Source organism: Martes martes, assembly GCF_963455335.1.
Source record: "Martes martes genome assembly, chromosome: 5".
Lineage (NCBI taxonomy): Eukaryota > Metazoa > Chordata > Mammalia > Carnivora > Mustelidae > Martes > Martes martes.
In genome coordinates, this window is record NC_137892.1 from 160789020 (window position 1) to 160811182 (window position 22163).

At 54.0% G+C, this 22163-nt stretch overlaps 1 protein-coding gene across 2 annotated transcripts in view; it reads right to left on the bottom strand.

Moving 5' to 3' along the window:
* Positions 1 to 5004: 5004 nt before the first annotated feature.
* TENT4A (terminal nucleotidyltransferase 4A) overlaps positions 5005 to 22163 on the bottom strand; it is a gene marked incomplete at its 5' end in the record, with an annotated part of 43901 nt that continues 26742 nt past the window's right edge. The window contains 11 exons of one of the 2 annotated variants that reach the window (XM_080805119.1): positions 5005 to 6116; positions 7595 to 7759; positions 9706 to 9864; positions 10228 to 10400; positions 11251 to 11351; positions 12340 to 12466; positions 14464 to 14677; positions 17041 to 17169; positions 18312 to 18419; positions 20564 to 20684; positions 21629 to 21675. In XM_080805119.1, coding sequence (XP_080661245.1) covers positions 5925 to 6116; positions 7595 to 7759; positions 9706 to 9864; positions 10228 to 10400; positions 11251 to 11351; positions 12340 to 12466; positions 14464 to 14677; positions 17041 to 17169; positions 18312 to 18419; positions 20564 to 20684; positions 21629 to 21675 — 1536 coding nt within the window. In that variant the 3' untranslated portion in view covers positions 5005 to 5924. Of the gene's footprint in view, positions 6120 to 7594; positions 7760 to 9705; positions 9865 to 10227; positions 10401 to 11250; positions 11352 to 12339; positions 12467 to 14463; positions 14678 to 17040; positions 17170 to 18311; positions 18420 to 20563; positions 20685 to 21628; positions 21676 to 22163 lie in introns of both variants that reach the window. The other variant, XM_080805118.1, reaches the window with a different exon arrangement.

The window sequence follows — 22163 nt, forward strand, 5'->3', positions numbered from 1 at the left end:
AGAGAGAGAAAGAGCACACGCAGGGAGAGCATCAGGCAGAGGGAGAGGGAGAGGCAGGCTCCCCGCTGAGCAGGGAGCCCGATGCAGGACTCGATCCCAAGAACCTGGGATCTCGACCCCAGCCTAAGGCAGAGGCTTAACGGACTGAGTCATCCAGGTGTCCCAAAAAGATGATAAACTTACTTTCTGACCATAATACCGTGGATGTCAAAGAGAAGACATGATTAGTTATTGAATGAGGATTCCAGGACCGAACACTAGAAGAGAGAAAAACAATCCTTCTGGACTGTTGTGAAGGAGAAGGGACCCGCAGGACATGGACAAAGGGGCCAGTCCTCAAAAAGGAGAACGGAAAATCAAGGAGGCTGGGGTGACCCCCAAGGACAGCCAGCATTCACTCTGTGCTCCAAGGGACATGGGACACGGAGAGGTGGAGACCGGATTCAGCAGGAACCCCTTCCCGGCTCCAGACCTACCCCTGGGGCCTTCGAAAACTGCAATGAGCTGAAAATTCAGGGCATGAATTTTGTCCTCTTTGTCCCACAGATTCAAGACAGAACCCAGTCCCATTCAGTGTACCTTGAGCACGTGAGAGGCTTCTCGAAGGGCCAAGCACTGTGGACCCTGCCCGTCTGAGTTTCTCTTGAACAGCAGCAGAGGATAATTACCCTCTCTGGGCCCCAGTTTATTCCTCTGGAGATGGGAAAGGTCCCTGCACCCAGGAGGCAGTGGTGGTGTGCACAGTGCTCGTGGTCAGCACGGCCCCGGAGGTCACCAGCTCACACCCATGAGATGGTCCAGGCCGAGTGCGGCAGCCGGGCCGGCCCGCCGAGCTCACGCCGTCAGCCTCGCAGGCGGCGCACCCTGGCCTGGCTGAGGGCCCCAGCAGTCGACCCGGGCCGGCAGGGCCTAGGGGCCGGCAGGGCCGTGGATGCAGGACGGGGTCTGGCTGGGAGAATGGATCGGAAACAGCCGACGGAGGGCCCTGAGCCCAGGGACTTGCTCTCTTGCAAGAAGCCCGGGGCGGACGCAGGCAAGTCCAGAGCGAGCTAAGCCGGCTACGGGCTGGGACTAGAGGACGTGTCTGCAGCGGTCCCAGCGTGCTCTTCCGGAACCCGCCTTCCCGAGCAGCAGTGTCGTGACCACGAACACTGACCGTGAAAGGCCAAGGCCAGCAGCCAAGCTCCACCGTTCGTGAGCCAAGAGGTTTTCCCCTGACCGCTTCAACTGCCCGGCAGGTGGCTCTCGGCTCCCCGTGGGGGCCGCGCGACAATTTCCACCGCCCAGGGAGGCTCTGCCTACAGGGGACCACGGAGCAGGCCAGTTGGGAAACTCACGGGACTCAATGGTAACGTAAAGTGGAAGTCTTCCTCCCAAACTGAGCAGCGGCTCTCAGACCACCGGGGAACCAGAGCATCCCTGCCCCCCATAGTCAGGATGCGCCATCCCTCGGGTCCCAGGCGGGAGCGGGGTTGCAGCACGCTCGGCCCTGGACGCTGCTCCCATCAGGGGCTGGCGCGTCCCCACCCCAGGGCCGGCAGCCTCCTCACGCTTCCATCTCGGGCCTGAGGGTGCGCCCGCTGAGTGGGCTTGGCTTTGGCCACAGCCGTCCACAGCCATCGCCGGGAAGACACTCAGGACCTCAGGAAACACAGGCAGGAAGGCCTCAAACCTGCCTTGTCACACACTTCGTTCCAAACCCGTAAGTGACTCGCGAGAGAACCTCTGTGTGACCTTTAACACCATCAGTGCTTCGAACATTCTGGGTCATTTGTCATGCAGAAAGAGCGCAGTGTCCGGAAGAATCCGGGCCCAGTTTATTGATCTTGCCTGGAACTCAGTCCGGGGCCTTGAAGCCACGGGCCGGCCCTGCTCTGGGACACGATTATGCCGGGACTACAAGGGAGCGGCACCACCAGCTCTGTCCAAGGGTCCTCGTGACAAATCTCTTGGGAACTGCCCCGCCTCGGGAAGCCAAGGCAACACACCAGTGAGCCCTCTTTTCCAGCCATTCCTAGTGAGAACTAGCCCCGAGGGCGGGGTGGTCGGGGCTGAGGTGTTCCTCGGTGGCCACTCCCCTTCCCTAGATCATCTAAGTTACCTAAGGACTGGTAGGGACTTCGCAAGTTAGAAAAGCTGAGGATAAACCACACACCCTTGTCAAGACTTCTGTTCGGTGACCACAGTCCGACTGAAACAAAGACGTGTGCCAGGAGCGGGCACGTCCACACTGTGGAGGACGCCACCTCCCGTGTGCACCTGCTGCCAGAGCCCAGGCCCCACACGCTGTGCACACGAACCCCAAGTACCTCGAGCATGGGTGAAGGTGGGGCATGACCCCGCACAACTGGAAGAAGTCAGGGAGCCGCGGCCACAAGGGAGCGAATTCGGAATCCCAGGACTTCTGGGGATTGAGGGTCACTGCGGTGACCTGCAGGTCCTCAACTCAAAGCTGAGTAGCAGGGACGGTGTGAGCCGTGAGCGGCCTCGGGCACCCACCCCACTACCCCGCCACTGCCCAGGGAGGCCCAGGGAACCAGGGAACGGGGCCTCCTCTCGCCTGCCCTGAGCCTGCGGAGGGACAGGTGGTCCCCCCTCCCTGGGGCTCCCGGCTGACAGGCGTGACTTACTGACTCGATGGGCTCCTTCTAGGGGCCTGGGGCTCCTGTGGACCGTGTCGTGCAGAGGGCCGTGGGCAGCAGGGCCCCGCCCCCCGCCCGCCCCAGGCCATCAGTGTGGGCTCGCCAGCCCCATCCCACCTGCCCAGAGCCCCCCAGGGCGGTCACTGCTCACCTGGACCACCTCAACACCGCCTCCAGCCGCTCTCCAGTGAGTGGCCACAGGGACATAGAAACCCTCTGGCTTCCTGTCACAACTCTCCTCCCCCCAGTCTCTGCTCCTGCACCTGCTCCTGGCCAGTGGGCCTCCTTGCTGTGCCACCAACATGCCAGCTCCCTCGGGCCACTTGGTCCCAGCTCAAGAGCTTTCCAGTGGCCCTAGCCACAGACGCATCTGTCACTCTGCCTCCAGCCGCTGTTCACAGCACTGACATGGGGCACAGTAGTTGCTTTCTGGGGTTCTCTGCAGCCTTGTCGGAATGTAGGTGCTGCGTGCAGAGGGTCTTGTTGTGTCCTCGGGGCAGCACCTGCTGGGAGCCCTCTGGAAACCCTTGGGGAAGGAGCAAATGAAAAGGTTGTCCCAGGGCCCGTGGTGGAACGTTCTAGCACACACCCTCCCGGGGCCCGGGAGGCTGAGACACGTGGTTCTGTTACTCACTGCTCTGTATGACTCCTTAAATACCTCCTCATAAACTCGAAATATGTTAGATTTTAAGCTACATTTTGACTGCTTGGCTGTTTAAAATGTGTTCTTCTTAGGGGCGCAGGGTGGCTCAGTTGGTTAAGCATCTGCCTCCTGCTCAGGTCATGATCCCAGGCTCCTGGGTTCGGGCTCACTGCTCAGCGGAGCCTGCTTCTCTCTCTGCCACTGCCCTGCCCCCTGCTTGTGCTAATTAAAAAAGAAAATTTTTTTCAAGTGCTATTTTTAAGCGATCTAATTTGACCTAAGAGAGATGTAGAAGGAGCGGTTTCTCCGGAAAGCATCATCGGTGCCACAGTATCGCACACCGGGCTGGTCGGAAACGGCCCATGGATGGTGTCACGTCAACGGTGTGAGGGACTCCCTCCCGGCCCAGAAGGTGAGCACACGCTAGGCTTCAGCTGCCGTTCCTCTGTGCGCAGCTCGGAACCACAACTCCAAAGTCCCCAAACCAAGGAGAAGGGAACTTTTCACTGCTCTGTTTAAGTTCAAGAATGTGAAATGGTAGAGCTGCCCTTTCTCTTGAGTGGAAAGCAAACACTCCAACACAAACACCACCTGGTTTCCAAAGTTTATTAAAAATCAAAGAATAGAAAAACTTTACATAAAAATATGTCAATTTTAGCTTCCACATTGTTGTCCACACACACAAAAAAAATCGAAACATGATATCGTTTTGTTCACCGTGTAGCGCGCGACCACAGGGGTGGCCAGGCCAATTCATCCGGCTCACCACGACGGGGTGGAGCATGGCGCCTGTGTCTGTGAATCGAGCTTTAAAATGCACCCCTGCGGGACCCGCGCCCCGCAGGGGTTCCTTAATGTAGGGGGACAGTCAATATTGCTAATGTGTGGAGATTAGTACAGGCCTACGTATCAGTTTTTATAAATATTTCTTTATCAATAGATTCACAATTTAAATATCTTTAAATATTTTTGATAACTTTCGATCATCAAGAACTGCAAACATGTGCTACTCTCTTCTGGAAGGCCCCCTGGAGAAGCCACAGCCGCAGCCAGGGGCCAGTCCCGAGGGAGAGGCCGAGCCTCTGGGGGTCTCGGGGGAGAGCCCGGGACCCCGCCCCCAGGCCGCACTCAAGCTCCCCGCTCCGCACATCCATCAGATGTCACGGTAGTTCAGTCTCTTTGACTTGACCTTCTCTACTAGTGGACTTCAAAGACCAACCTACCTGTAGTGTTCAGCAGGGCCGGAACCCCCCATTTTAAAAACGGGAGGTCAGGTGACCTATGAGATGCAGCTAACACCCAGGACAACTGTGGTGCTCCAAAAACTCAGGGTTCGGCCACGTGGATATATTCTTGTTCAAAAGAAGGTAACGAAGACAGCGGCTGTCACGGCAGACCACACCTGCACAGTGTACCTGTCTGCTCTCCAAGTCGTGCACCGGCTGCTCCGGGCCCCGACCCCGGGCTGTGCCCTCCTGCGACGCGTTACAAATACTCCCCCGTGCACTGAGCAGCTGAAGTACTCCTCGTAGATTTGCTCTTAACAGAACGAACGCATACTGCTACACAGATTCCTCAACGGAATCAACATAATTCCTTTCTCCACATTCCTAAAACTGGGTGCCCTTGTCCGCGCTGATGGTCACCGGACCCATCCTGGCAGGCTATGTGACTAAAACAAACCGAAGCACTTCAAAGTTCACATTTTTTTTTTTTTTTGAAGATTTTATAATGTGACAACCCTTTCTCCCCTTAGAAAGTTATACTTCTGGCACTTTAAATGCTGGATTTGTTGTCTACTTGAAAAGAACCGAAAACCGAAATGTTAAAGGTCTGCGGTCAGAGCGAGACGACAGACAGGCCGGACGGCAGGGCCGGCGGGCAGCTGGTCAGAAGGCCTGGGAGCCGAGCCCCTGCAGGGAAGCGCGGGGCTGCTCGGCTCCCCCGCCACGAACAGAGAGGCCTCGTGTCTGACCAAAAGAAAAACACAGAAAGAAACCCCGAGCCCCTCACTCACGGTGTTGGTAGCGGTGCTCCTCAGACAACCAGCCGACACGATGAACCCAACTTAGAAAATGCGACTCGGGAAAGGACCTAAGCTTGTTTAAAAAACCTCCTCCCTTAAATATAACTTATGTGAAAATATGAATTAAATAAAAATATCTGAGTTATTGCACAAATCATAAGTTTTCAATATTTACATAGAAAAACAGTTCTGAAATTTGAAAACAAAACGTGAGGGCAGTGACACAATGGCGACCTCCCAACCCTACCCACTGGGGAAGGAACGAGAACGGGGGCTGACCTCTGCTACTCTGGCGGACGTGCCCTGGAAACACCCCAACCACAACGGAGCCAGACCGGCCGCCGGTCCTGCAGGTCCCGGTCCAGACCTGCTCCGGCCCTGAAGGAGAAGCGTCCCGGGAAGGCAGACACAGCGTCCACGCTTAATAAGGCTTCACAGATGAGCACAAGGAGCTGTTCTTTAAGATGGACGTGACCACCACACGAGGGACATGCAGAGTGGTCAGCGGCGGGCGGTCCGAGGGGCCCGGGCCGACGTGCTGGATGCTGGTCTCAGTTCCCGGCTGGGCGCCGAGGCCGAGGGGAGGGGGGGCGGGAGGCGCCATCAGGGGCTATTATCTGCTCAGACTGACGGGCAGGCTGTCCCTCGTGTGCGTGTGTTTTTTCCTCCTCCAGCCGGTGCGGTTGTACTGGTGGTGTCCTCGGTTGCCCACGGGGGGCCGCACGCCTCCACTGCCCACAGAGCTGTATGTGCCGCCCTGGCTGTGGTTGTGGGAGCCTTTCAGGGACAGCTTCATGCCGCTGTGCTGCTGGAGAGACAGAGAGGTACGGCAGCGTGGGCGGCTGCCCGGAGACCCCAGACACCGCTGCTGGGGGGCTCGGTCAGGGGCAGCACGCCTCCATGTCCCCGAGCTGCGCCCTCCACCCCACCACTGGAGACCAGGCCCGCGGACGGTGAGCGCGCACAAGGGCTGCTCCCAACTGCCACGTGCAGTGTCCCGGGGACGGAGGGAGGAAGGAGCGCAGAGCCCCAAGCTTGCGGGTCACAGGGACCGCTACGCCCAGCAGACAGTACGGCGCCCACTTAGTGACCTGGCCGGCTCAGAGCACATACACACTCTCCCATCTGAAGCCATGAGCGTCACACCCCTAACTGGTCCTGTGTGTCCATAGAACGTTATCTTCCCCGCTTCAGCTCCGACGTCGTGCAGACACACGCAGGAGTTCACGTCCAGCAGGCCGCGCTCTGGCTCCCGGGGGCGGGACGCCGCACACACCAGGCGCGCGCTCAGGCTGCTGCTCTACCCACGGCCCGGCGCGAAGCCCACCAGGAGAACACGGCCGCTTTCGGGAAGGGTGCCGAGCCAACGAGCGGCAGAGCGGGGTTGCGCGGGAAAGCCAAAATGCATTAAGGAAGGTGCTTTCCCCTTCGAGGAGTTACCTCGTCCCCGTCTTTCCAGCAGGCCCGCGGGAGACACCCGGGGTGCCCCGAGAACCCTATCATGACCCGAGGGGTGAATCCAAGGAGGAAAGCTCCCTTACTGAGCTCCAAATGAACACAACAATCTGGCCTTAATGACAGCTTCAGAGAGCCAACCCCTAAACATTAAAAATTTACTGGCAAAATACAATGAGATAAGCAACAGAGAAACAGGCTACAGTCATCGAGGTGAGTGTCCCCAGTGTCGTCAGAGCCCAAGGGAACACATTCACCTTCGGACACTGCACCTGACTGCTACAGGCAGACGCTGCCACCGCTCTCAGAAACACTCCGGCCCTTCAAGGGCACAGGGAATGGGCTAACGACCTGTTTTCCTACCCCAGAACAGTTGCTCATGTGCAGCATCTGGACTTAGAGAAGCCACAAGGGCACCAAAAGATGCATTCATGGGGCCCCGCTGGAACCGAGAAAGCAGACCCCACGCAGGGCCCCCGCCCCGCGCGCCCAACACAAAGGAGCAGCCAGTGAAGCCACACAGGCCGGGCGGCACCGTGCCACACCGTGCCACACCGTGCCACGGGTTCCACCAGCATCTGTTCCTGACATATCAGCCAAGTATTTGGCATCGAAGTTAATTCAGTGGGAAAGGAAGACAGATGCTTAAACTATATTTGAAAATAACTTTTAAAGTTTCATTCACCACAAAGAAAAACAAACATGAAGCTGAATGATGAGAAAACAAATTCCGTTTTAAATCACATCTCTGTGGAGCCCCATCTCTGGCGGGGAGAGCAGGAAGCCCTGGGCTGCGGACACCGGGCCCGGGCCAGGTGGGAGGCCTACCTTGTGATACAGGTGAGGGCTTGAGAGCGGGTTGGGAGACGCGGACGGAATGGCCGGGGAAGACATGTGGTGAACAGCTTTCAATGCCGGAGTTCCTTCAACGCCGACTTGTCTGCAAGGGACGGGGGCCACCCCCAGGGTCGGTGGAGGTATCGTAAACCTGGTCTAGGAACAGAAAGACCAGAGGCATCCATGAGGCACCAGGCCGACAGAGGTCAGCGGTCCTCGTGCTGAGCCCCAGAAGGGAGGGCGCTGCTTTGGAACAGCCATTTGCAAACAGGCTCATTCGCGGAGTCTGCGTCTTCCTCTAACCTGACGGCATCTGTTTTGCATCAGAAGCATCCTACACCCCGAAACAGCACTCCAACAGAGAGCAGGTCCAGGGACGCGAGTCGTAAAGTCTCGTTAGTCACGGAAGACCAAGCCACAGCTCAACAGATCCGTCCTCAGAGTAACACCTGCCCTCTGGTCTCCGGAAAGAGCGCAAATGCAGCCCCCCACCCGCAATCCAGGACGGGAGGCCGGACGCTGGTCAAGGCGATGGCCTGTGGAGGGTTGCCGGCCCACAGAGGGGTGCCGGGGAAGGCTGTCCCCTCCCTGCCCCCTGTCCCTCTGGCCCCGGGACCGCTTGTCTTTCTGCATCACGGTGCCCGCGGGCAGGGGTGCCAGCGCAAAGCTCTCTCAGACCTCCGGGACCTGCACAGCTCACCCTGAGGAGCCCCACAAATCTGCCCTCTTGGAGACTGGCTGCGGCCCCACCCCAAGAGCAGTGGATGGAGTGGGAGCTGGGGTCTCCCGGGCAGTGCTCCAGGGGGACGACAGAGCCCACACATGGGGGGCTGGAGCCTATGCAGGCTCTCTCCTCGGCGGCGTCTTCCCTCGCCCGGGAGCCCGCGTCCCCGGGAAGAGCCCACGCCTGGTCTGCTGGACTCACGCCCCTGGCTCTCCGGGCCCATGTCATCCTGAGCAGGGCACTCTGTCGCCCGCAGACTCCCAGGGACAGAGCGCCCGTGATGTGTAGGCGGGTGTGTACTGAGCCGCTCCACTAGAAGTCAGGTTTACAGATTAGAAACAAAACGAGAAAGTGGGCCTTGAGCCTTGGCTTACAATGTAAATGATCTTAGCTTTAGCCTCACCCGCTGTTAGCAAAGTGACAAATGGGACCAGGGTGCCAGCAGCGGCCTGTGACCAGCCGGAACCACGCACACAGCATCAGGGGGACCACTGCCCGGTGGCCACACTGGCTCTCAGGGAACCGGAGCCCCTGGGGGGGGGGTGTTAGGATACCGCGGCCAAGTGCTCCAGCGTTAGGCTCTCACGCAGGACTGACACTGTCCCCAGGGCCCGGGAGCCCCGTGAGAGGGCCCTCCCAGGGCAGAGAGCCAGACGACAGACAGGAGTCTGCAGGTCTGCACGCGTCCATGTCTCCCTCTGCTCAAAGTACAACCCACACCGCAGAGATGACCTTCCTCCACAGGTGAATTAACACAAGTTTTTACACAAACATGTTCAATTGTGTTTAACTGTGGATACCACACTTAATATTTTTTAAGTTATCTTTCAGGCTTCTAATTTCATCTAAATTGAAAAAAAAGAACCACAGGGAACATATTCTATATAAATACTGTCTAATAATAACATGAGGAAGTCAAAGTTTTAGTATAAACTTCTCGACAGTATAAATGTAGATACTCTGAGAGGAAGCAGGACGGTGGTCCTTTCCCGTCAGGGGCTTGGGCCAGGTAGTCCCAGAGTCCAACTGACATGGCCCCAAGGACCACAGTCTCGGGCAGGGTATCAGTCATTTTCAGAAAGATGCTCAACCCGGACCCTGTCTGAAGCCCCTCGGTGCTCGAGAGCCAGGAGCCCCCCTTCCACAAACACCACCCAGGGTGGGCCTCGAGGACACAGTCTTCCAGAGAATGACAGGAGTTACATCTGATCTGCCCACAAAGGACAAGGATGCCCTACGAGATAGGAATGTACCTTCTGAAGATTCCCGAAGATCTGTCTCTAATTCTATGGAACCAGGCGCCCCCAGAGCACCTGCACCAGCTCAGACGTGGTCCCCGGGGGCCCGTCTCGAGGAAGGACACCGGCCCGCCGCATACCTGAGTGTTAGTTGTCATGACCAACGTTCTGGAAGTAGCAGACTGAGGTTTGCCGCTTGGCATGGGCAAGGCGGCAGGTAAGCCGGCCAGCAGAGGCGTCGGTGCTTGCAGACTGAACTGGTAAACGTTGGGTGTTGTGCAGGGCGGCGTGTCAGAGTCCTTGGAGTAGGAAACACAACAGGGACAGCCGTGGAGAGTCGTGCTGCTTCCTCGTGACGCCGCCACAGAAGGGCACAAGCACACGGTCCTACCCACCGAGACGCCCGCCCTCCCGCCAAGTTCTCTCAGGGAACACGGGACAGACCCCTCACTTAAACGTGTCACCCCCCCGCAAGCTCTAAAACGCTATCCCAGGCAGCCGCTACGGCCGTGTGAGCGGCAAGGATAGAGTCCCCGACGGCCGGCAGAGGCTCGTGGCAGAGCGGCGGCCCCGCGGTGCTGTCTGGGGATGATGGCTGCACAGACACACCCAGAGGGGAGGTTACACACCCTGCGACTGAGGCTCCCCAAGGGCACACTCACGATGTCACTCCCGGAAAGCGAAGACACTGAGGAGGCGGAAGAGCCGGACGAGAGCAGCTGGGGGCTGGGCAGAGACAAGGTCAGGCGCTGGCTGAAGGGGGACTCCGGGTCCCGGCGCTGGGGCGGATCCCCGTCGCAAGCACTTACTCGCTCTTTTATCTTAATTCTGTTGTCTGTGGGGACAACACGGCCCAGCTGAGCCACTTGCTAAGAGGACAGACGCGCACACCCCGCCAGACAGCCTCCAGCCACAGGGGCCACCGAGCCTTGACACATTGCTAACAAGACTCCCAAACTGATTTCTGATTTACCTAATTTACTTAATTTTAAAAATTGTACTTCTTTCAGTTATTAGACAACCTTGAGATATGTCTAGAACAACGTGGACGTGTAAACAGTTTTCAACTGTAAATCTTAGGGACTCTGAACGCAGGGTACACGTCTCTGGGGAGGCTGGGGCAGGGAACGCTGTGCACACTGGGTCTCACGGGCACAGCACCAGCCGGGGGGGTGGAATCGCTCCAAGACTCTTTATGCAGACTCCATGTTGAAACGTTACTATCTGGGCGCGCCTGGGTGGCTCAGTGGGTTAAAGCCTCTGCTTTCGGCTCAGGTCACAGTCTCAGGGTCCTGGGATCGAGCCCCACATGGGGCTCTCTGCTCAGTGGGGAGCCTGCTTCCTCCTCTCTGCCTACTTGTGATCTCTGTCAAATAAATAAATAAAATCTTTAAAAAAAAAAAAAAAGAAATGTTACTATTTTCAATACTACGCTGAATAAAATGCAATAGGAAAAGGAATTTCACCTGTTTCTTTTCACATTTTTAATGCACTTACTACAGGAAACTTTAAAGGTCCGTGTGTGGCAGGCACTGTATTCCCACTGCCCTAAATCTCCCAGCTGTAAACTCTTACGGAAGACGAGGCCTTTCCTTAGTGGGAACAATGAGCACCGAGGGACAGAAAGACACTCCCGCATCAAGGCATCAGAAGTTCGAGAGTAGCGTAACCAGACAAGCTCTCACCCAGCTCAGGCGCCGGGGGGGCCTTGCCGCCCCACTTCTCCTTGATCCACCGCCGGTAGTCGATCACTTCCTGGGTCACTTTGATGATTCTTCCTAGAGTACTGCAAAGGGACAGCGGGGGAACCAACGTGCTGCAGAGCGGCTGCGGAACCCACAAGCCCTTCTGACTAGCTGTTTTATATTTTCAACAACATATCACTTTGCCAAGAAAAAAGAAGAAAGCCAAAATAATTTTACGACTTGTATTCCAATTTCTGATGCTGGAGCCCAAATGCGCTCTGAGGTCACACTACAGAAAAAGTGAGCTCCCCTACACAGATGTCCTTGAACCTAGAGCCGGCTACTACAGAAGAAGGCTTCAACCCTGTGCGTGAGCAGGAGAGCACCGCCCCCCGCCCAGCACCCTCGAAGGTCTGGTACCGGCAGACGGTGCCGAGACTCCAGACACCCAGCACAGGCCCAGAGCCCTGCTGGAAAGCCCCGCTGAGTGGGCAGAGGCACAGAACCCACCGAAAGCCAGTGAGCGCGAGCGCCGGAATCCCCGTGCTGCAAGGTGCCCGCGGCCTCTCGCCACCATCTTACTCTTCCTCCTTTCCACTGCCCCCTTCCCCACCCCCCCGGCCACTCCGCAAGGATTTCTCACTGCCAGTAAAAGCGCACACTGCACAAGTGAGCTGAAACGCAGAATGAGGGGCGGGTCTGAAGGGGAGACGCAGGCTGGGGCCCACGGACCCACGTGCACTCTCCCTTTAAGCTCATCATGTGCATTTTGAGAACAACCTGAAGAAAAAGCATCACATTCCAAAGTGGGAAAAGGCCAGAAATCATTTCCCCAAAATAAAATGCCCTGAAGAAATGGTCGACAACCCCCAAATAAGAAATTTTCAGTGCTCAGCCACGGATGAACCAAACGTGGCCCCCCTCATCGATCATCGCAAGTTCTACTGGAACGTGCCGGCGAACCCATTCATAAACCTCATGGAGGCCAACAACCGAGGCCAGCAGCGCCCGCTGCACAGAGGCTGAGGCAGGGAGCTGCCAGGCCACCCAGGCTGTGAGCCCAGGACAGCGACACATGACCTGCATTACCTTTCCGAGTCTCTGTTGGGATAGGACCTCGCGAGGGGCGACACGGCATGACTGAGGACAATGTAGGCGTAGTCAAACACCTGCTTCACCTGCATGGCCCCGTATGAGCTGCGGCCGACGTCGTTTCCTGAAACAGAAAGGCAGCTGTAAGACCCTGCAGACACCGGGCCCTTTCGTGCACACCTGTGTGATCGTCCCAGTTCTTCTGCAGCGGGCCCTGGCCACAGACACACTCCCAGACCACACCAGAGCCGAGGCAGCGGCCTCAGTCCGAGGGCAGCCATGCTGACGGGGCGTGCACTGCAGCAGGCACCTGGCCCGGGCACCGTGCAGCTCAGTCAGCACCCGCCGGACCTGCAGGAAGCGAGTCCTTCGGGGCAGAACACACCAGGTCTCCCATCGCCAGTTCTAAGGACCAGATGGGTGGCAGATCAGACGAAGCCATTGTCACTGCAGTCACCAAGTGAGCCCCAGTCAAGGAACGTTTGATAACAGCACAATTTGGGATTTTAATTCACATTAACTCATTCTTCACAATTCAAGGAAGCAGAATGTTTTAGAAACCATTCTGAGTACTGGAATTTTCTCTTTTCCAGGTCTGATACTATAATCCAGTGATAATGTGGGCTTTCGTTTTTCAAGTATATTTAAACAGACACTGAAGACACTGGAATCCCTGTAATTTCACTGATCGAACACAGACAAACGGACGTGAAAATATGTTCCTCTGCTGCTGGGAAAAGCCAGACTGAAAAAAACATCCGTCAGTCCTGCCACTTGTGGACAGCAGGACCCTCGACAGTTTCCTGCCACAAGATTTTTAAGAAGTGAATTTCATACTCCAACAGCCATGAAACGAAACAAACAAAAAAACCCATTAAATTTAAGGACATTAAGAAATATATATAGAAACGGAATGACGAAAAACAGCGAATACAGATGCAAGGGACAAACGGGGGCGGAAAAAAAATGGAGCACGACGATGGAAAAGAGGCAGGATCCCACAAAGTCACTAGGAACACAGCTGGCCAGACACATGGACAAAGCACGTGAATGTGTACAACGGGAAGACAGGCGCAGCATACCTGGGGCAGAAGGTCTCCACCACTTTTTGTCACCTGTCACTGACTTCATCATCAACAGTAACAACAGTGTCTCACATACTAGATGCTCAATAAGTGTTTGTGCACTCGGTAAATAAATATTTGCTTCACCTCACTCATCATTAAAGAAATGCAAACTCGGGGCGCCTGGGTGGCTCAGTGGGTTGAGCCTCTGCCTTCAGCTCAGGTCATGATCTCAGGGTCCTGGGACTGAGCCCCGTGTCGGGCTCTCTGCTCAGCAGGGAGCCTGCTTCCCCCTCTTTCTGCCTGCCTCTCTGCCTCCTTGTGATCTCTTGTCAAATAAATAAATAAAATCTTAAAAAAAAAAAAAGCAAACTCAAGGCACATGTATGTTGCATGGATCTATCAGAGCAGCGAGGATTCTAAAGACCAACCCCAATGAAGGGGGAAGGCACGCCCTTCGTTATGCTCCTGGGAGTAAAACTAGGGAAACCGTACACCACCTTGGGATGGCCAGCGCAGCAATCCTCACGACGGAACATGCCGTACACATACAGGGAAGGGATCTAGAATTTGTTCTGAATTAAAAACACAAGTCGCAAAACTATGTATTACATGATCATTTTAACTAACAAGACTGCAATACATATTAATATTCATGTCGGAAAAAAATGGAGAAATGCACACCAGAATGGAAAGGAACTGTGGCCTACTTTGCTTTTCTCTGTGATATACTTTTTGGAAGCAAATGGTTTATGACGAAATGTAACAAATACCTTCCTAATCAGAAAAAAATAAACTTTTATTCTTTAATTTTTATTTTCTACATTTTTCTGGTAAATTGCAGAACATAAACACATTCCAACTTTATAAGAAGTGAACCAGAAGGCATTAAGATACACTTCCGAAGGTGTCCCCATAAACTGTCGGGACAGCAGGAACCCGCATCGAGGCAGAGGAGCCTTGGTTCGGGGACCGCAGATACCCGCCTCCCCTCCCTTGCGCCGGCCGCCAGCCAGGCCCCCAGGCTCATGGCCAGTGAGGAGCGAGGCACCCTTACCAGGCAGCAGAGGGTCCTCAATGCACAGCATCGACGGTCTGTACCCACTGGTCATGGCTTTCATGATCTCTTCTTTGGCGATATAGGCACCTCCTTCTTTTATTCTAATACCAGTTTTCAAGTAATTAAAATTTCTTCCATAGAGTTCAAAAAACTCTACAAGAAGCATTCCAAGGTTTTCATCGGCTCTCCGGGCATCGATTCTCGGATGCAACTAGAAAAGCAACAGATCCCACATGTGGACTCAAGTCACGTTCTGAAGACCGCATGCAGCGAGGTCCGCTGCCTCGTGGCTCAGCAAGGACACACCCCACCGACGCCTGCTCACTCACCAAGTCCTTGCGGGCGCTGCTCCGGGCGACAGCCCGAGGCACCCGCACAGCCTGGAGGCCTTAGTCAGTACACAGTGTTGGAAAGAAAGAAAACCTCTAATCTGGATTTTTTATTACACTTTAATTCTCTGAAACTCACCATCCATGGAGGGTCTTCCTACTAACACAGACCTCTGACTGACAAGTCACCAAAAATGGATCACTAAGCAGACCATATTCTCCACAATCCAGAGTCATCTTGACATCCCGTTGTAGATTCTAACCTTAATCCCATTATTCCAAAGACGACCCACAGAGGGCAGTATGAGACTGAACAGTGTCAGTGTGCCAGCCCGGAAGTGGAGAGATCAATTTCAACCGTGTACAGGTGATTCGTTTTGTGTCATAATATTTACACCGAATTTACATCCCTGCTCGTCACACTGATCGGCGCCGGCTCCGGTTCAGTGCCATGTTTTCTTCAAGCAGGTAACGGACCTGTTCTGAACATCGCCTCTGTCTGCGGACGCCCTCCTGACCCAAGAGGCCCACAGTGCCGACCTGCGTGGCCCATGAGGACAGCCACAGCCGTGGGTGGCTACTTCTACTTAAGTTAATTAAAACAAATTAATTAAACGCTTAGTTGGCTGGCCACAGGACAAGCGCTCAGTCGGCACACGTGGCTTGGGGCCCCTGCTGGCCTGTGCAGACCGAGGACGCGCCAGCTGCATGGGAAGGTCTAACGGACAGCGCAGGTCTGGATGCTGACGGTCACGTCCAGGGGAAAGCACAGCTCCTGACGGAAGCAGGAGGGCTGAGAACTTACAACTCACAACGCCCCGAGGAGAGGCACCTCCTGACGCTCACCAGTATTTCTAGGGTCCACAAGCGCTGTGGCTTCTGAGGATCTGCTCGGGCAGGACAGTGTTCTCACTTTTGCCTTCTAGTCAGAGTCAAACACCTGAGAGCTGGCCGGTGCAAGGCCGGGCCCTCTTACCTCAGTGAGTCAAGAAAGGCACTCAGATGCCCCGACAGGCACAGCTCTGAGGCAGGACGGGCAAGGCGCCAAGGGGCGTGCCAGCAGCCGTCCACGCTGCGTGTGAGCTTCCGTGGGGTCACGGGACTGCTGCCAGGACCCCATGGGGTAAGGAGACAGGAGGCACTGAGGCCAGTGCCCAGCACCATCAAAACAAGCGGCAGGCATGATAACAAGGCTACAGAAATAATTCAAATCAGGAAAAACATGAAGAACTAAGTCAAGAGCAACAGGTTGTATTTAGTTCAAAAGAAAATATCCAAAAATTAGGGAAGAATGTCTCCAAGGGCAGCATCACAGAGGAAAACATGGAGGCAAAGCAGTGTGATTAAATTGTAAGAAAACAGGTGCGGGATTCCCCTTTCACTATTCTTTCAGTATCTCTGGCAAATATGCACCACGGGAGTCAAAATAATGAGGTGGCGTGACCGCGCGACCTCCATCGGCAGCATTAACGGGAAAGAGAGCTGAATTTTGGACATAAAACCCTAAGCACAATCACAAATACAAAATTAATGACAAACGTGGAGAAACAGCTAGAATATACAGGAAAGATTGCGTGAAAAATGGAATATCCTTCATTCAAGAAAATATAAATGGGGTTAATGTTTCCATTAACTCAGGAACTATTTTATATGTTAAGTAACTAACATATAAATAAGTTTATACATTAAATAAAACTGTTTTATATGTCAAGTATCAACATCACAGCATTTAACACGTCTAGGTAGGTTTTCTATTGACAGGTTGTCCCACGGTACTCAACAAAATAAGGGCAACATAAAATTTGAGACAAAATATTTATGTCTTGTCAATCTGAGAAGAAAAGCTCCCTCTTCAGCAATTTTTTTTTTACCATATATGGTTCCTAATTTTTTTCTGAAACAAATTCTTCATAAAGCACAGTCAGTAACCAAGAAAATCAGTTTTTTATTGTCCATCAAGGCATGAAAGTCTCTCCATGGACAGGGTCCTCAAGTTCGGACCGGCGTGAGCCTGATGGATGGGACCAGGATAGCCTGCCCTCCCTCAAACTGTTCAATCAACTACGAAAATGAGCTATGAAGGAGGAGGAGGAAAGAAGTATCAGAAGTCAATTTCTCTAAACCGAAGCAGAAGCGTGCAGGGAGAGCAAGGGCAGGTGGAACCCACGAGCCAATGGCTTCACAACGCCAAGGGAGAACGTGCAACGTGCTCCTACGTAAGGCTGTCGAGAGAGCGCACACTCACCTGTAGAAAACTAATGGCCATTAAAATTAGGCTGTATGAGCTAATTCCACCTGTAAAAACTTCATTCAGGTCCCTCTGCAGGAGGAACTGTTTCAATACTAAAATCAAGTAAGGCAGCAATGAATATTTCTGTAAATTAAAAAAAAAAAAATCAGTTAATATACCTTTAAACATGTGTCACATAGCAAATTTCACATGGTAGGGAAAAAAGCTTACTCAATCCTCTCACCACCTGGAAGGCTCTAGGCCCATCATCCTCAATTTTTAGGTGCCTGGGAATTAATTATGTGGGAGACTTGCTAAGACCCCCCCCCCCGGGAGCCACATCCCAGGTCGTGGTTCAGCAGGGATGAGGCTGGAGGAGCTCGTCCCCAAAGCAGAGCTCGGGGAGAAGGCAAGGAGTGTATTCCTTCCAATTAGTTCCCATGGCCTAGCTTGCTCCGTGACAGGTGCAGGTTCGGGGCAGGAAGGAGAGGAGGGGGATGCGGCCGTGAGCCAGGAAGGCCCTGGACCCGATGGGCAAAACTCCAATGCCCAGAGGCCCCCAGGAGGGGCGGGGGGGACGGCGTGGTACAGCTCATGGGCAGGAGGCCGAGAGCAGGAGAACATGGACAGCAGGCTGACGGTAAGAGGGAAATGGAGAGAGGCTGGAGGTGAGGGCTGCGGGACCGTGGAAGCTTCTGCTGTTTCATGTTCTGCTGGGCCCAGAAGTTAAGGGAAGCAGTTAAGGCAGACAAGCCTGTTGCTGCAGAGTTAAGGGGAAAACTGAAGGAACAAGGTCCCTGAACCTGTGGGAAGAGGCAGTATCCAGATTATGATGCTGAGGATGCCTCTGTAAAGGATTTCATCCCTTTCCCTAAAATAGGAGGGAAAGATCACCTATTAAACTGGACCCCACACCTGGTCCGCTAGCCCATCATTAGGCACTGAGATGATCCAAAGTAAGCAAACTACATCACGATGCATTCCACTTCCAATAAATTAAACTCGCAGATCAGGCACACTGAGCTCTCGGGATGGACATTTTGTAATCATGAGAAGAGCATTTTCACAAACTCTCTAGAGTAACACTCAACTTCGTGGTTAGCCAGGAAAGTAAATCTACAAAACAGCTACATAATTTCGGAGTATCTCTAGAAATAATATTGCAGGATAAATAATTCAACTGTAAGTCTTTATCATTAAAGACTATCATTCAGTTTAAAGTCCCATAAGATGCCCAACATAACAGGTCCCCCGTTCTGACAGTGCTAACTCGCCGATGACAGCACCTTCATGTAATTCTTGATGAGCTCTGCTGCCCGGACCCCAGTCTCCATGTTAAAGCTGATGTCGACTTTAACTTCAGTCTCCTGGTCTGTGAGTTTTATTATCGGTACCTGCGAAGAGTTAATTGAAAAAAAAAAACTAAGCTTTAATGGCCAACATTCACTGCAGTCTGTCTGGCATCAAAATGTTTCCTATGTTGTACACAGAGGTTTTTTTTCCTAACTCACAAAAGGGCTGAGAGATCATGAAACCCAGACTTTAAAAAATGAGAAGAAATGAGAAGAAAAGACCCTTTTGCCAGGGTCAGCCTCCTTAGTCCTAGCACCGAGGCCCCTGCCCCCCGCAAACAGTTAGGGCTCACCTCTGCCCAGCCCTCCTGGACAGACTCAGAATCAGCCACTACCTGCAGGAAGACCTGGGCTCCAGGAGGAGAAGCTAAGTCCCCGGCCCCCCAGGGGTGCCTGATGATGGAGCGGGGCTCCAGGTCCCCAAATTACGTTTGCAAGAATTTCTGAAAATACTCAGAGTAAGTTTAAAGCCAGTTTTTCAACTCTGTTTTGTGCTAATGTTGTTTTTCCAAACAATTCTACACTAAGACAATTTAACTAAAAAACAAACAAACACACCCAAACCAAAAAACCACTTCCCTGTAAAACCAGAGAAGCAGCAGCTATTTTGAAAATACTCTCATCAAAAAGACTTACCACCACAAGGTGCTCAAAACCAGCCTCACCAAAGCTGCCCCAGCAGCCATAGAGGCCACACTCCTCCCGACCCCCACACTTTTAAAACTCTTCTTCCCGGAACAAAAGGCAAGACTTCGTTTCCCTCAGCCTCCAAGGAATGGAAAAGGATGTTCTCGGACCAAAACAAGTGAAGTCTAATTAAAGGGTTAGGACACCTCACAGAATCCGGGGTGGCACACTGCAAACTGCCAAGGACACACTGTGAAAGGGACGGGCAGCGGGTGGTGACAGCGACTCCTGGAGATCACCAGGACCGCCAGGCACAGTGAGCCCCAGCCAGTGTGGTCTAGGAAGGCAGAAAAACAAGAGGCTTTCCCAAACATCTTACCACCAACTATTTCAGAAGGAGCCCAAGCCTCCACAACATACTACCTCCCTCGTGAACAATTCCCGTCCCCATCACCACTGGGGACCTTCCTCTCTACACTCACTGAGTGCTTTCCCGAAACCACCCCTGGTGATCACCTGCCCCCACACACACTCTCCTACACACTCACAGGTTGAACCCCAGATCCTAGAGATTACTAACAGTGCCACAATACTTATTTTTCAGTGGGTGTTCGATATACGCAACCTTCCTTCTTAAACACAGCCATCACGCTGGGCTCCAGGGCCCCGAACCGGATGATGCGGAGGCTGCCCGGCACAGGAGGCTGCCCGGCACAGGAGGCTGCCCGGCAAGGGCTCGCAAGGAGAGAAAGGAGCAGCAGAAGACCAGTGCGGCTCAGTCGCCCTTAAGTCTCTGCTGCAGCCCTGGCGGCAGAGCAGATGGTCTGGTGTTACTGCAACACCTGCCGGACGTGGTCTGTCCTCCAGAATGCTCTGGAGCCCAGGACAAGCAGGCCTGGCCTCTTCGCCTCTCTCCGTCTAAAGCAGGATACCTGGTCAGAGACTACCATCACCTCGCTCTCTCCAAGAAGCCAACACAACGGGACAAATGGCAGAGCCCCGAGAGGACAGGGCTCCGGGCTCTAATCGTGACCACACAGAGGGCAAGTGACTTCAGTTCTGAGCCGTCTCTAATCCTGGACTCAGATAAACCTCAACGAGCGCACATCAAGGGACCCTCATCTTCCAACTTCTCCCCAAGATCAAAGGTTTTGATATGGGTAAAATTTTGAACGAAAGAATAGGCAAATTTTGTTTCTTAAATATAACTTGGCAATGGTAATCACTTTCTGGGCAGATGGCATGCTTTCACCATTCAACTACACGTGCCCGAAATGGCAGCCCCGAACGCGTCCTTTTCTCACAGTCCTAACGAAAGTTGATCAATCGTATTTTAGCGCCAAGGGCAGTGTGATGCTCTCACAGCCTGCAGTCATTTGGGGTGTCACGAAATACGTTCTCAGCTAGTGGTCCTAACGTTCTAAACAAATACAAGAACATTTATATCAGCAGGAGAGAGGTCTCCTGTCCACAGCCTAAGCCAAAGCCCCAGGCGAACCAAACTGCCGGCAGGTGTGTGAGCGCCCCCGCGGGGCTGCGGGCCGAGGCCCCACACTTACTGTAGCTTTGTCAAGGACTTTGATGGAGCACGGCTCGGCCACGTTGTGCTTCCGCAGAGCTTGCTCCAACAGCTGCAGAGGAGGGCGCTCCCACTTTCCAAAGACCACCAAGTCGATGTCACTGGACAGAAGAACGAGTGAGTGTGAAGGCTTGGCTCACGTCACTCCCCAGGAACGCACACGTCTGGGGCGGACCAGTGCCACGGCGTGCACACACCCATCTCTTTCCAGGGCCACACACACACCCCTGGGAAGCACGCCCCTCTGAGGGAGGGAAGACGCACTTCCTGAACTACTGGAAACACAGAGATGGAGAGCCAAAAGGCTGAGTTCCCCTGCATCCCCAGGGAATCGAGGAGGTGGGAATGAAAACGGCTGCCCCTCTGAGGCTCCCTGGCTCTTTCCTCCTCCTGTGCCGTCTACATGGCATCGTTCCTGCTGACCTGGGCTTCCTGGGCACCTGGAATCTGGTCAACTCCCTACTGGCCCTGCTAATGCCGACCCCAAGTCCTGAGACGACAGCCTCTGCAGTGTCCAAATCGTAACAGTGGGTGAGGGGACAGTAAGCTCTTAACAAAACAATGCACATACAGTGGATCTGGGTATCGAGACAGTTCCTGACAAGAAGACACTGCAGAACAATTTTAAGACGCAATCTTGTTGGATGTTTTTCAATTACAAAATACAAAATACTACTTAAATAGAATTTTGCTTGAATCTTCATTAAAACGGAAGATTGATTTTCAAAAACCTATCCAAAACTTGCAGGCTATCTTCCACCGAATTTTCTTCCGGTGACGCTCCCGCTGGTCTTTACGTGTCTGGCATCCCGCATTCTTGCAACGTACTTCGGTATGAAGTGCAAGAGGAAAACTACATTCAATTACCCTCACACTACATTCAATTTCACTTCCTGCAACTTTTCCTCTGTACGCCAGCCTTTTCCTTTAGCTCCCATTTCTAGCCTGAGAAACCTACTTTTAGCCCCGAGCACACACGCAGATGGGCCCACCCCAGCCAAACGCAGGGCGGCGCGGAGCCGAGGGGCCCGGGCCGGGAACCCACCTGGTCGGGAGATAGAGGCCTGTGCTGAAGCTGCCAAATATCTGGACCTGGAAGGGAAGCGTGGCCGCGTCACAACACGGACCGCCACCCGCTGAGCCCCCGGCTGCGCCCTGGCAGGCCACATGCCCACTCACGGGCCAGACAGACCTGCCCTGCGAGCTGGGGCCGGAGCGGGGGCGCAGGGTGCAGCAAAGCCCCACCAAGCAAAATCCTCTTTGCCCATCCACTGAAGACCTACCCCAAGAAGGAATGTTTAAAAACTCGGGTTAAGGGCTGAAACAATTACTGGCCTTTGCCAAAACTGCTCAAAGTGGACAGTTTTCAAACCTGGAGCTACAGGGCAGAAGTGGGGCTCTGCCCCAGGGCACCCAAGCTCACAGACAAAAATGCAGAGTGAAATCACAGGCGAGGAAGGGAGCGAAGGGGCTGCCCCTGCCCCCTGGGGGCGCACAAGCCTTCGCAGCCCAGCTCATCCGTCCGCCACCGGGCGGTCTCCAGTTACCGTCACCACCAGCAGGGCGGGCTGACTGTTCAG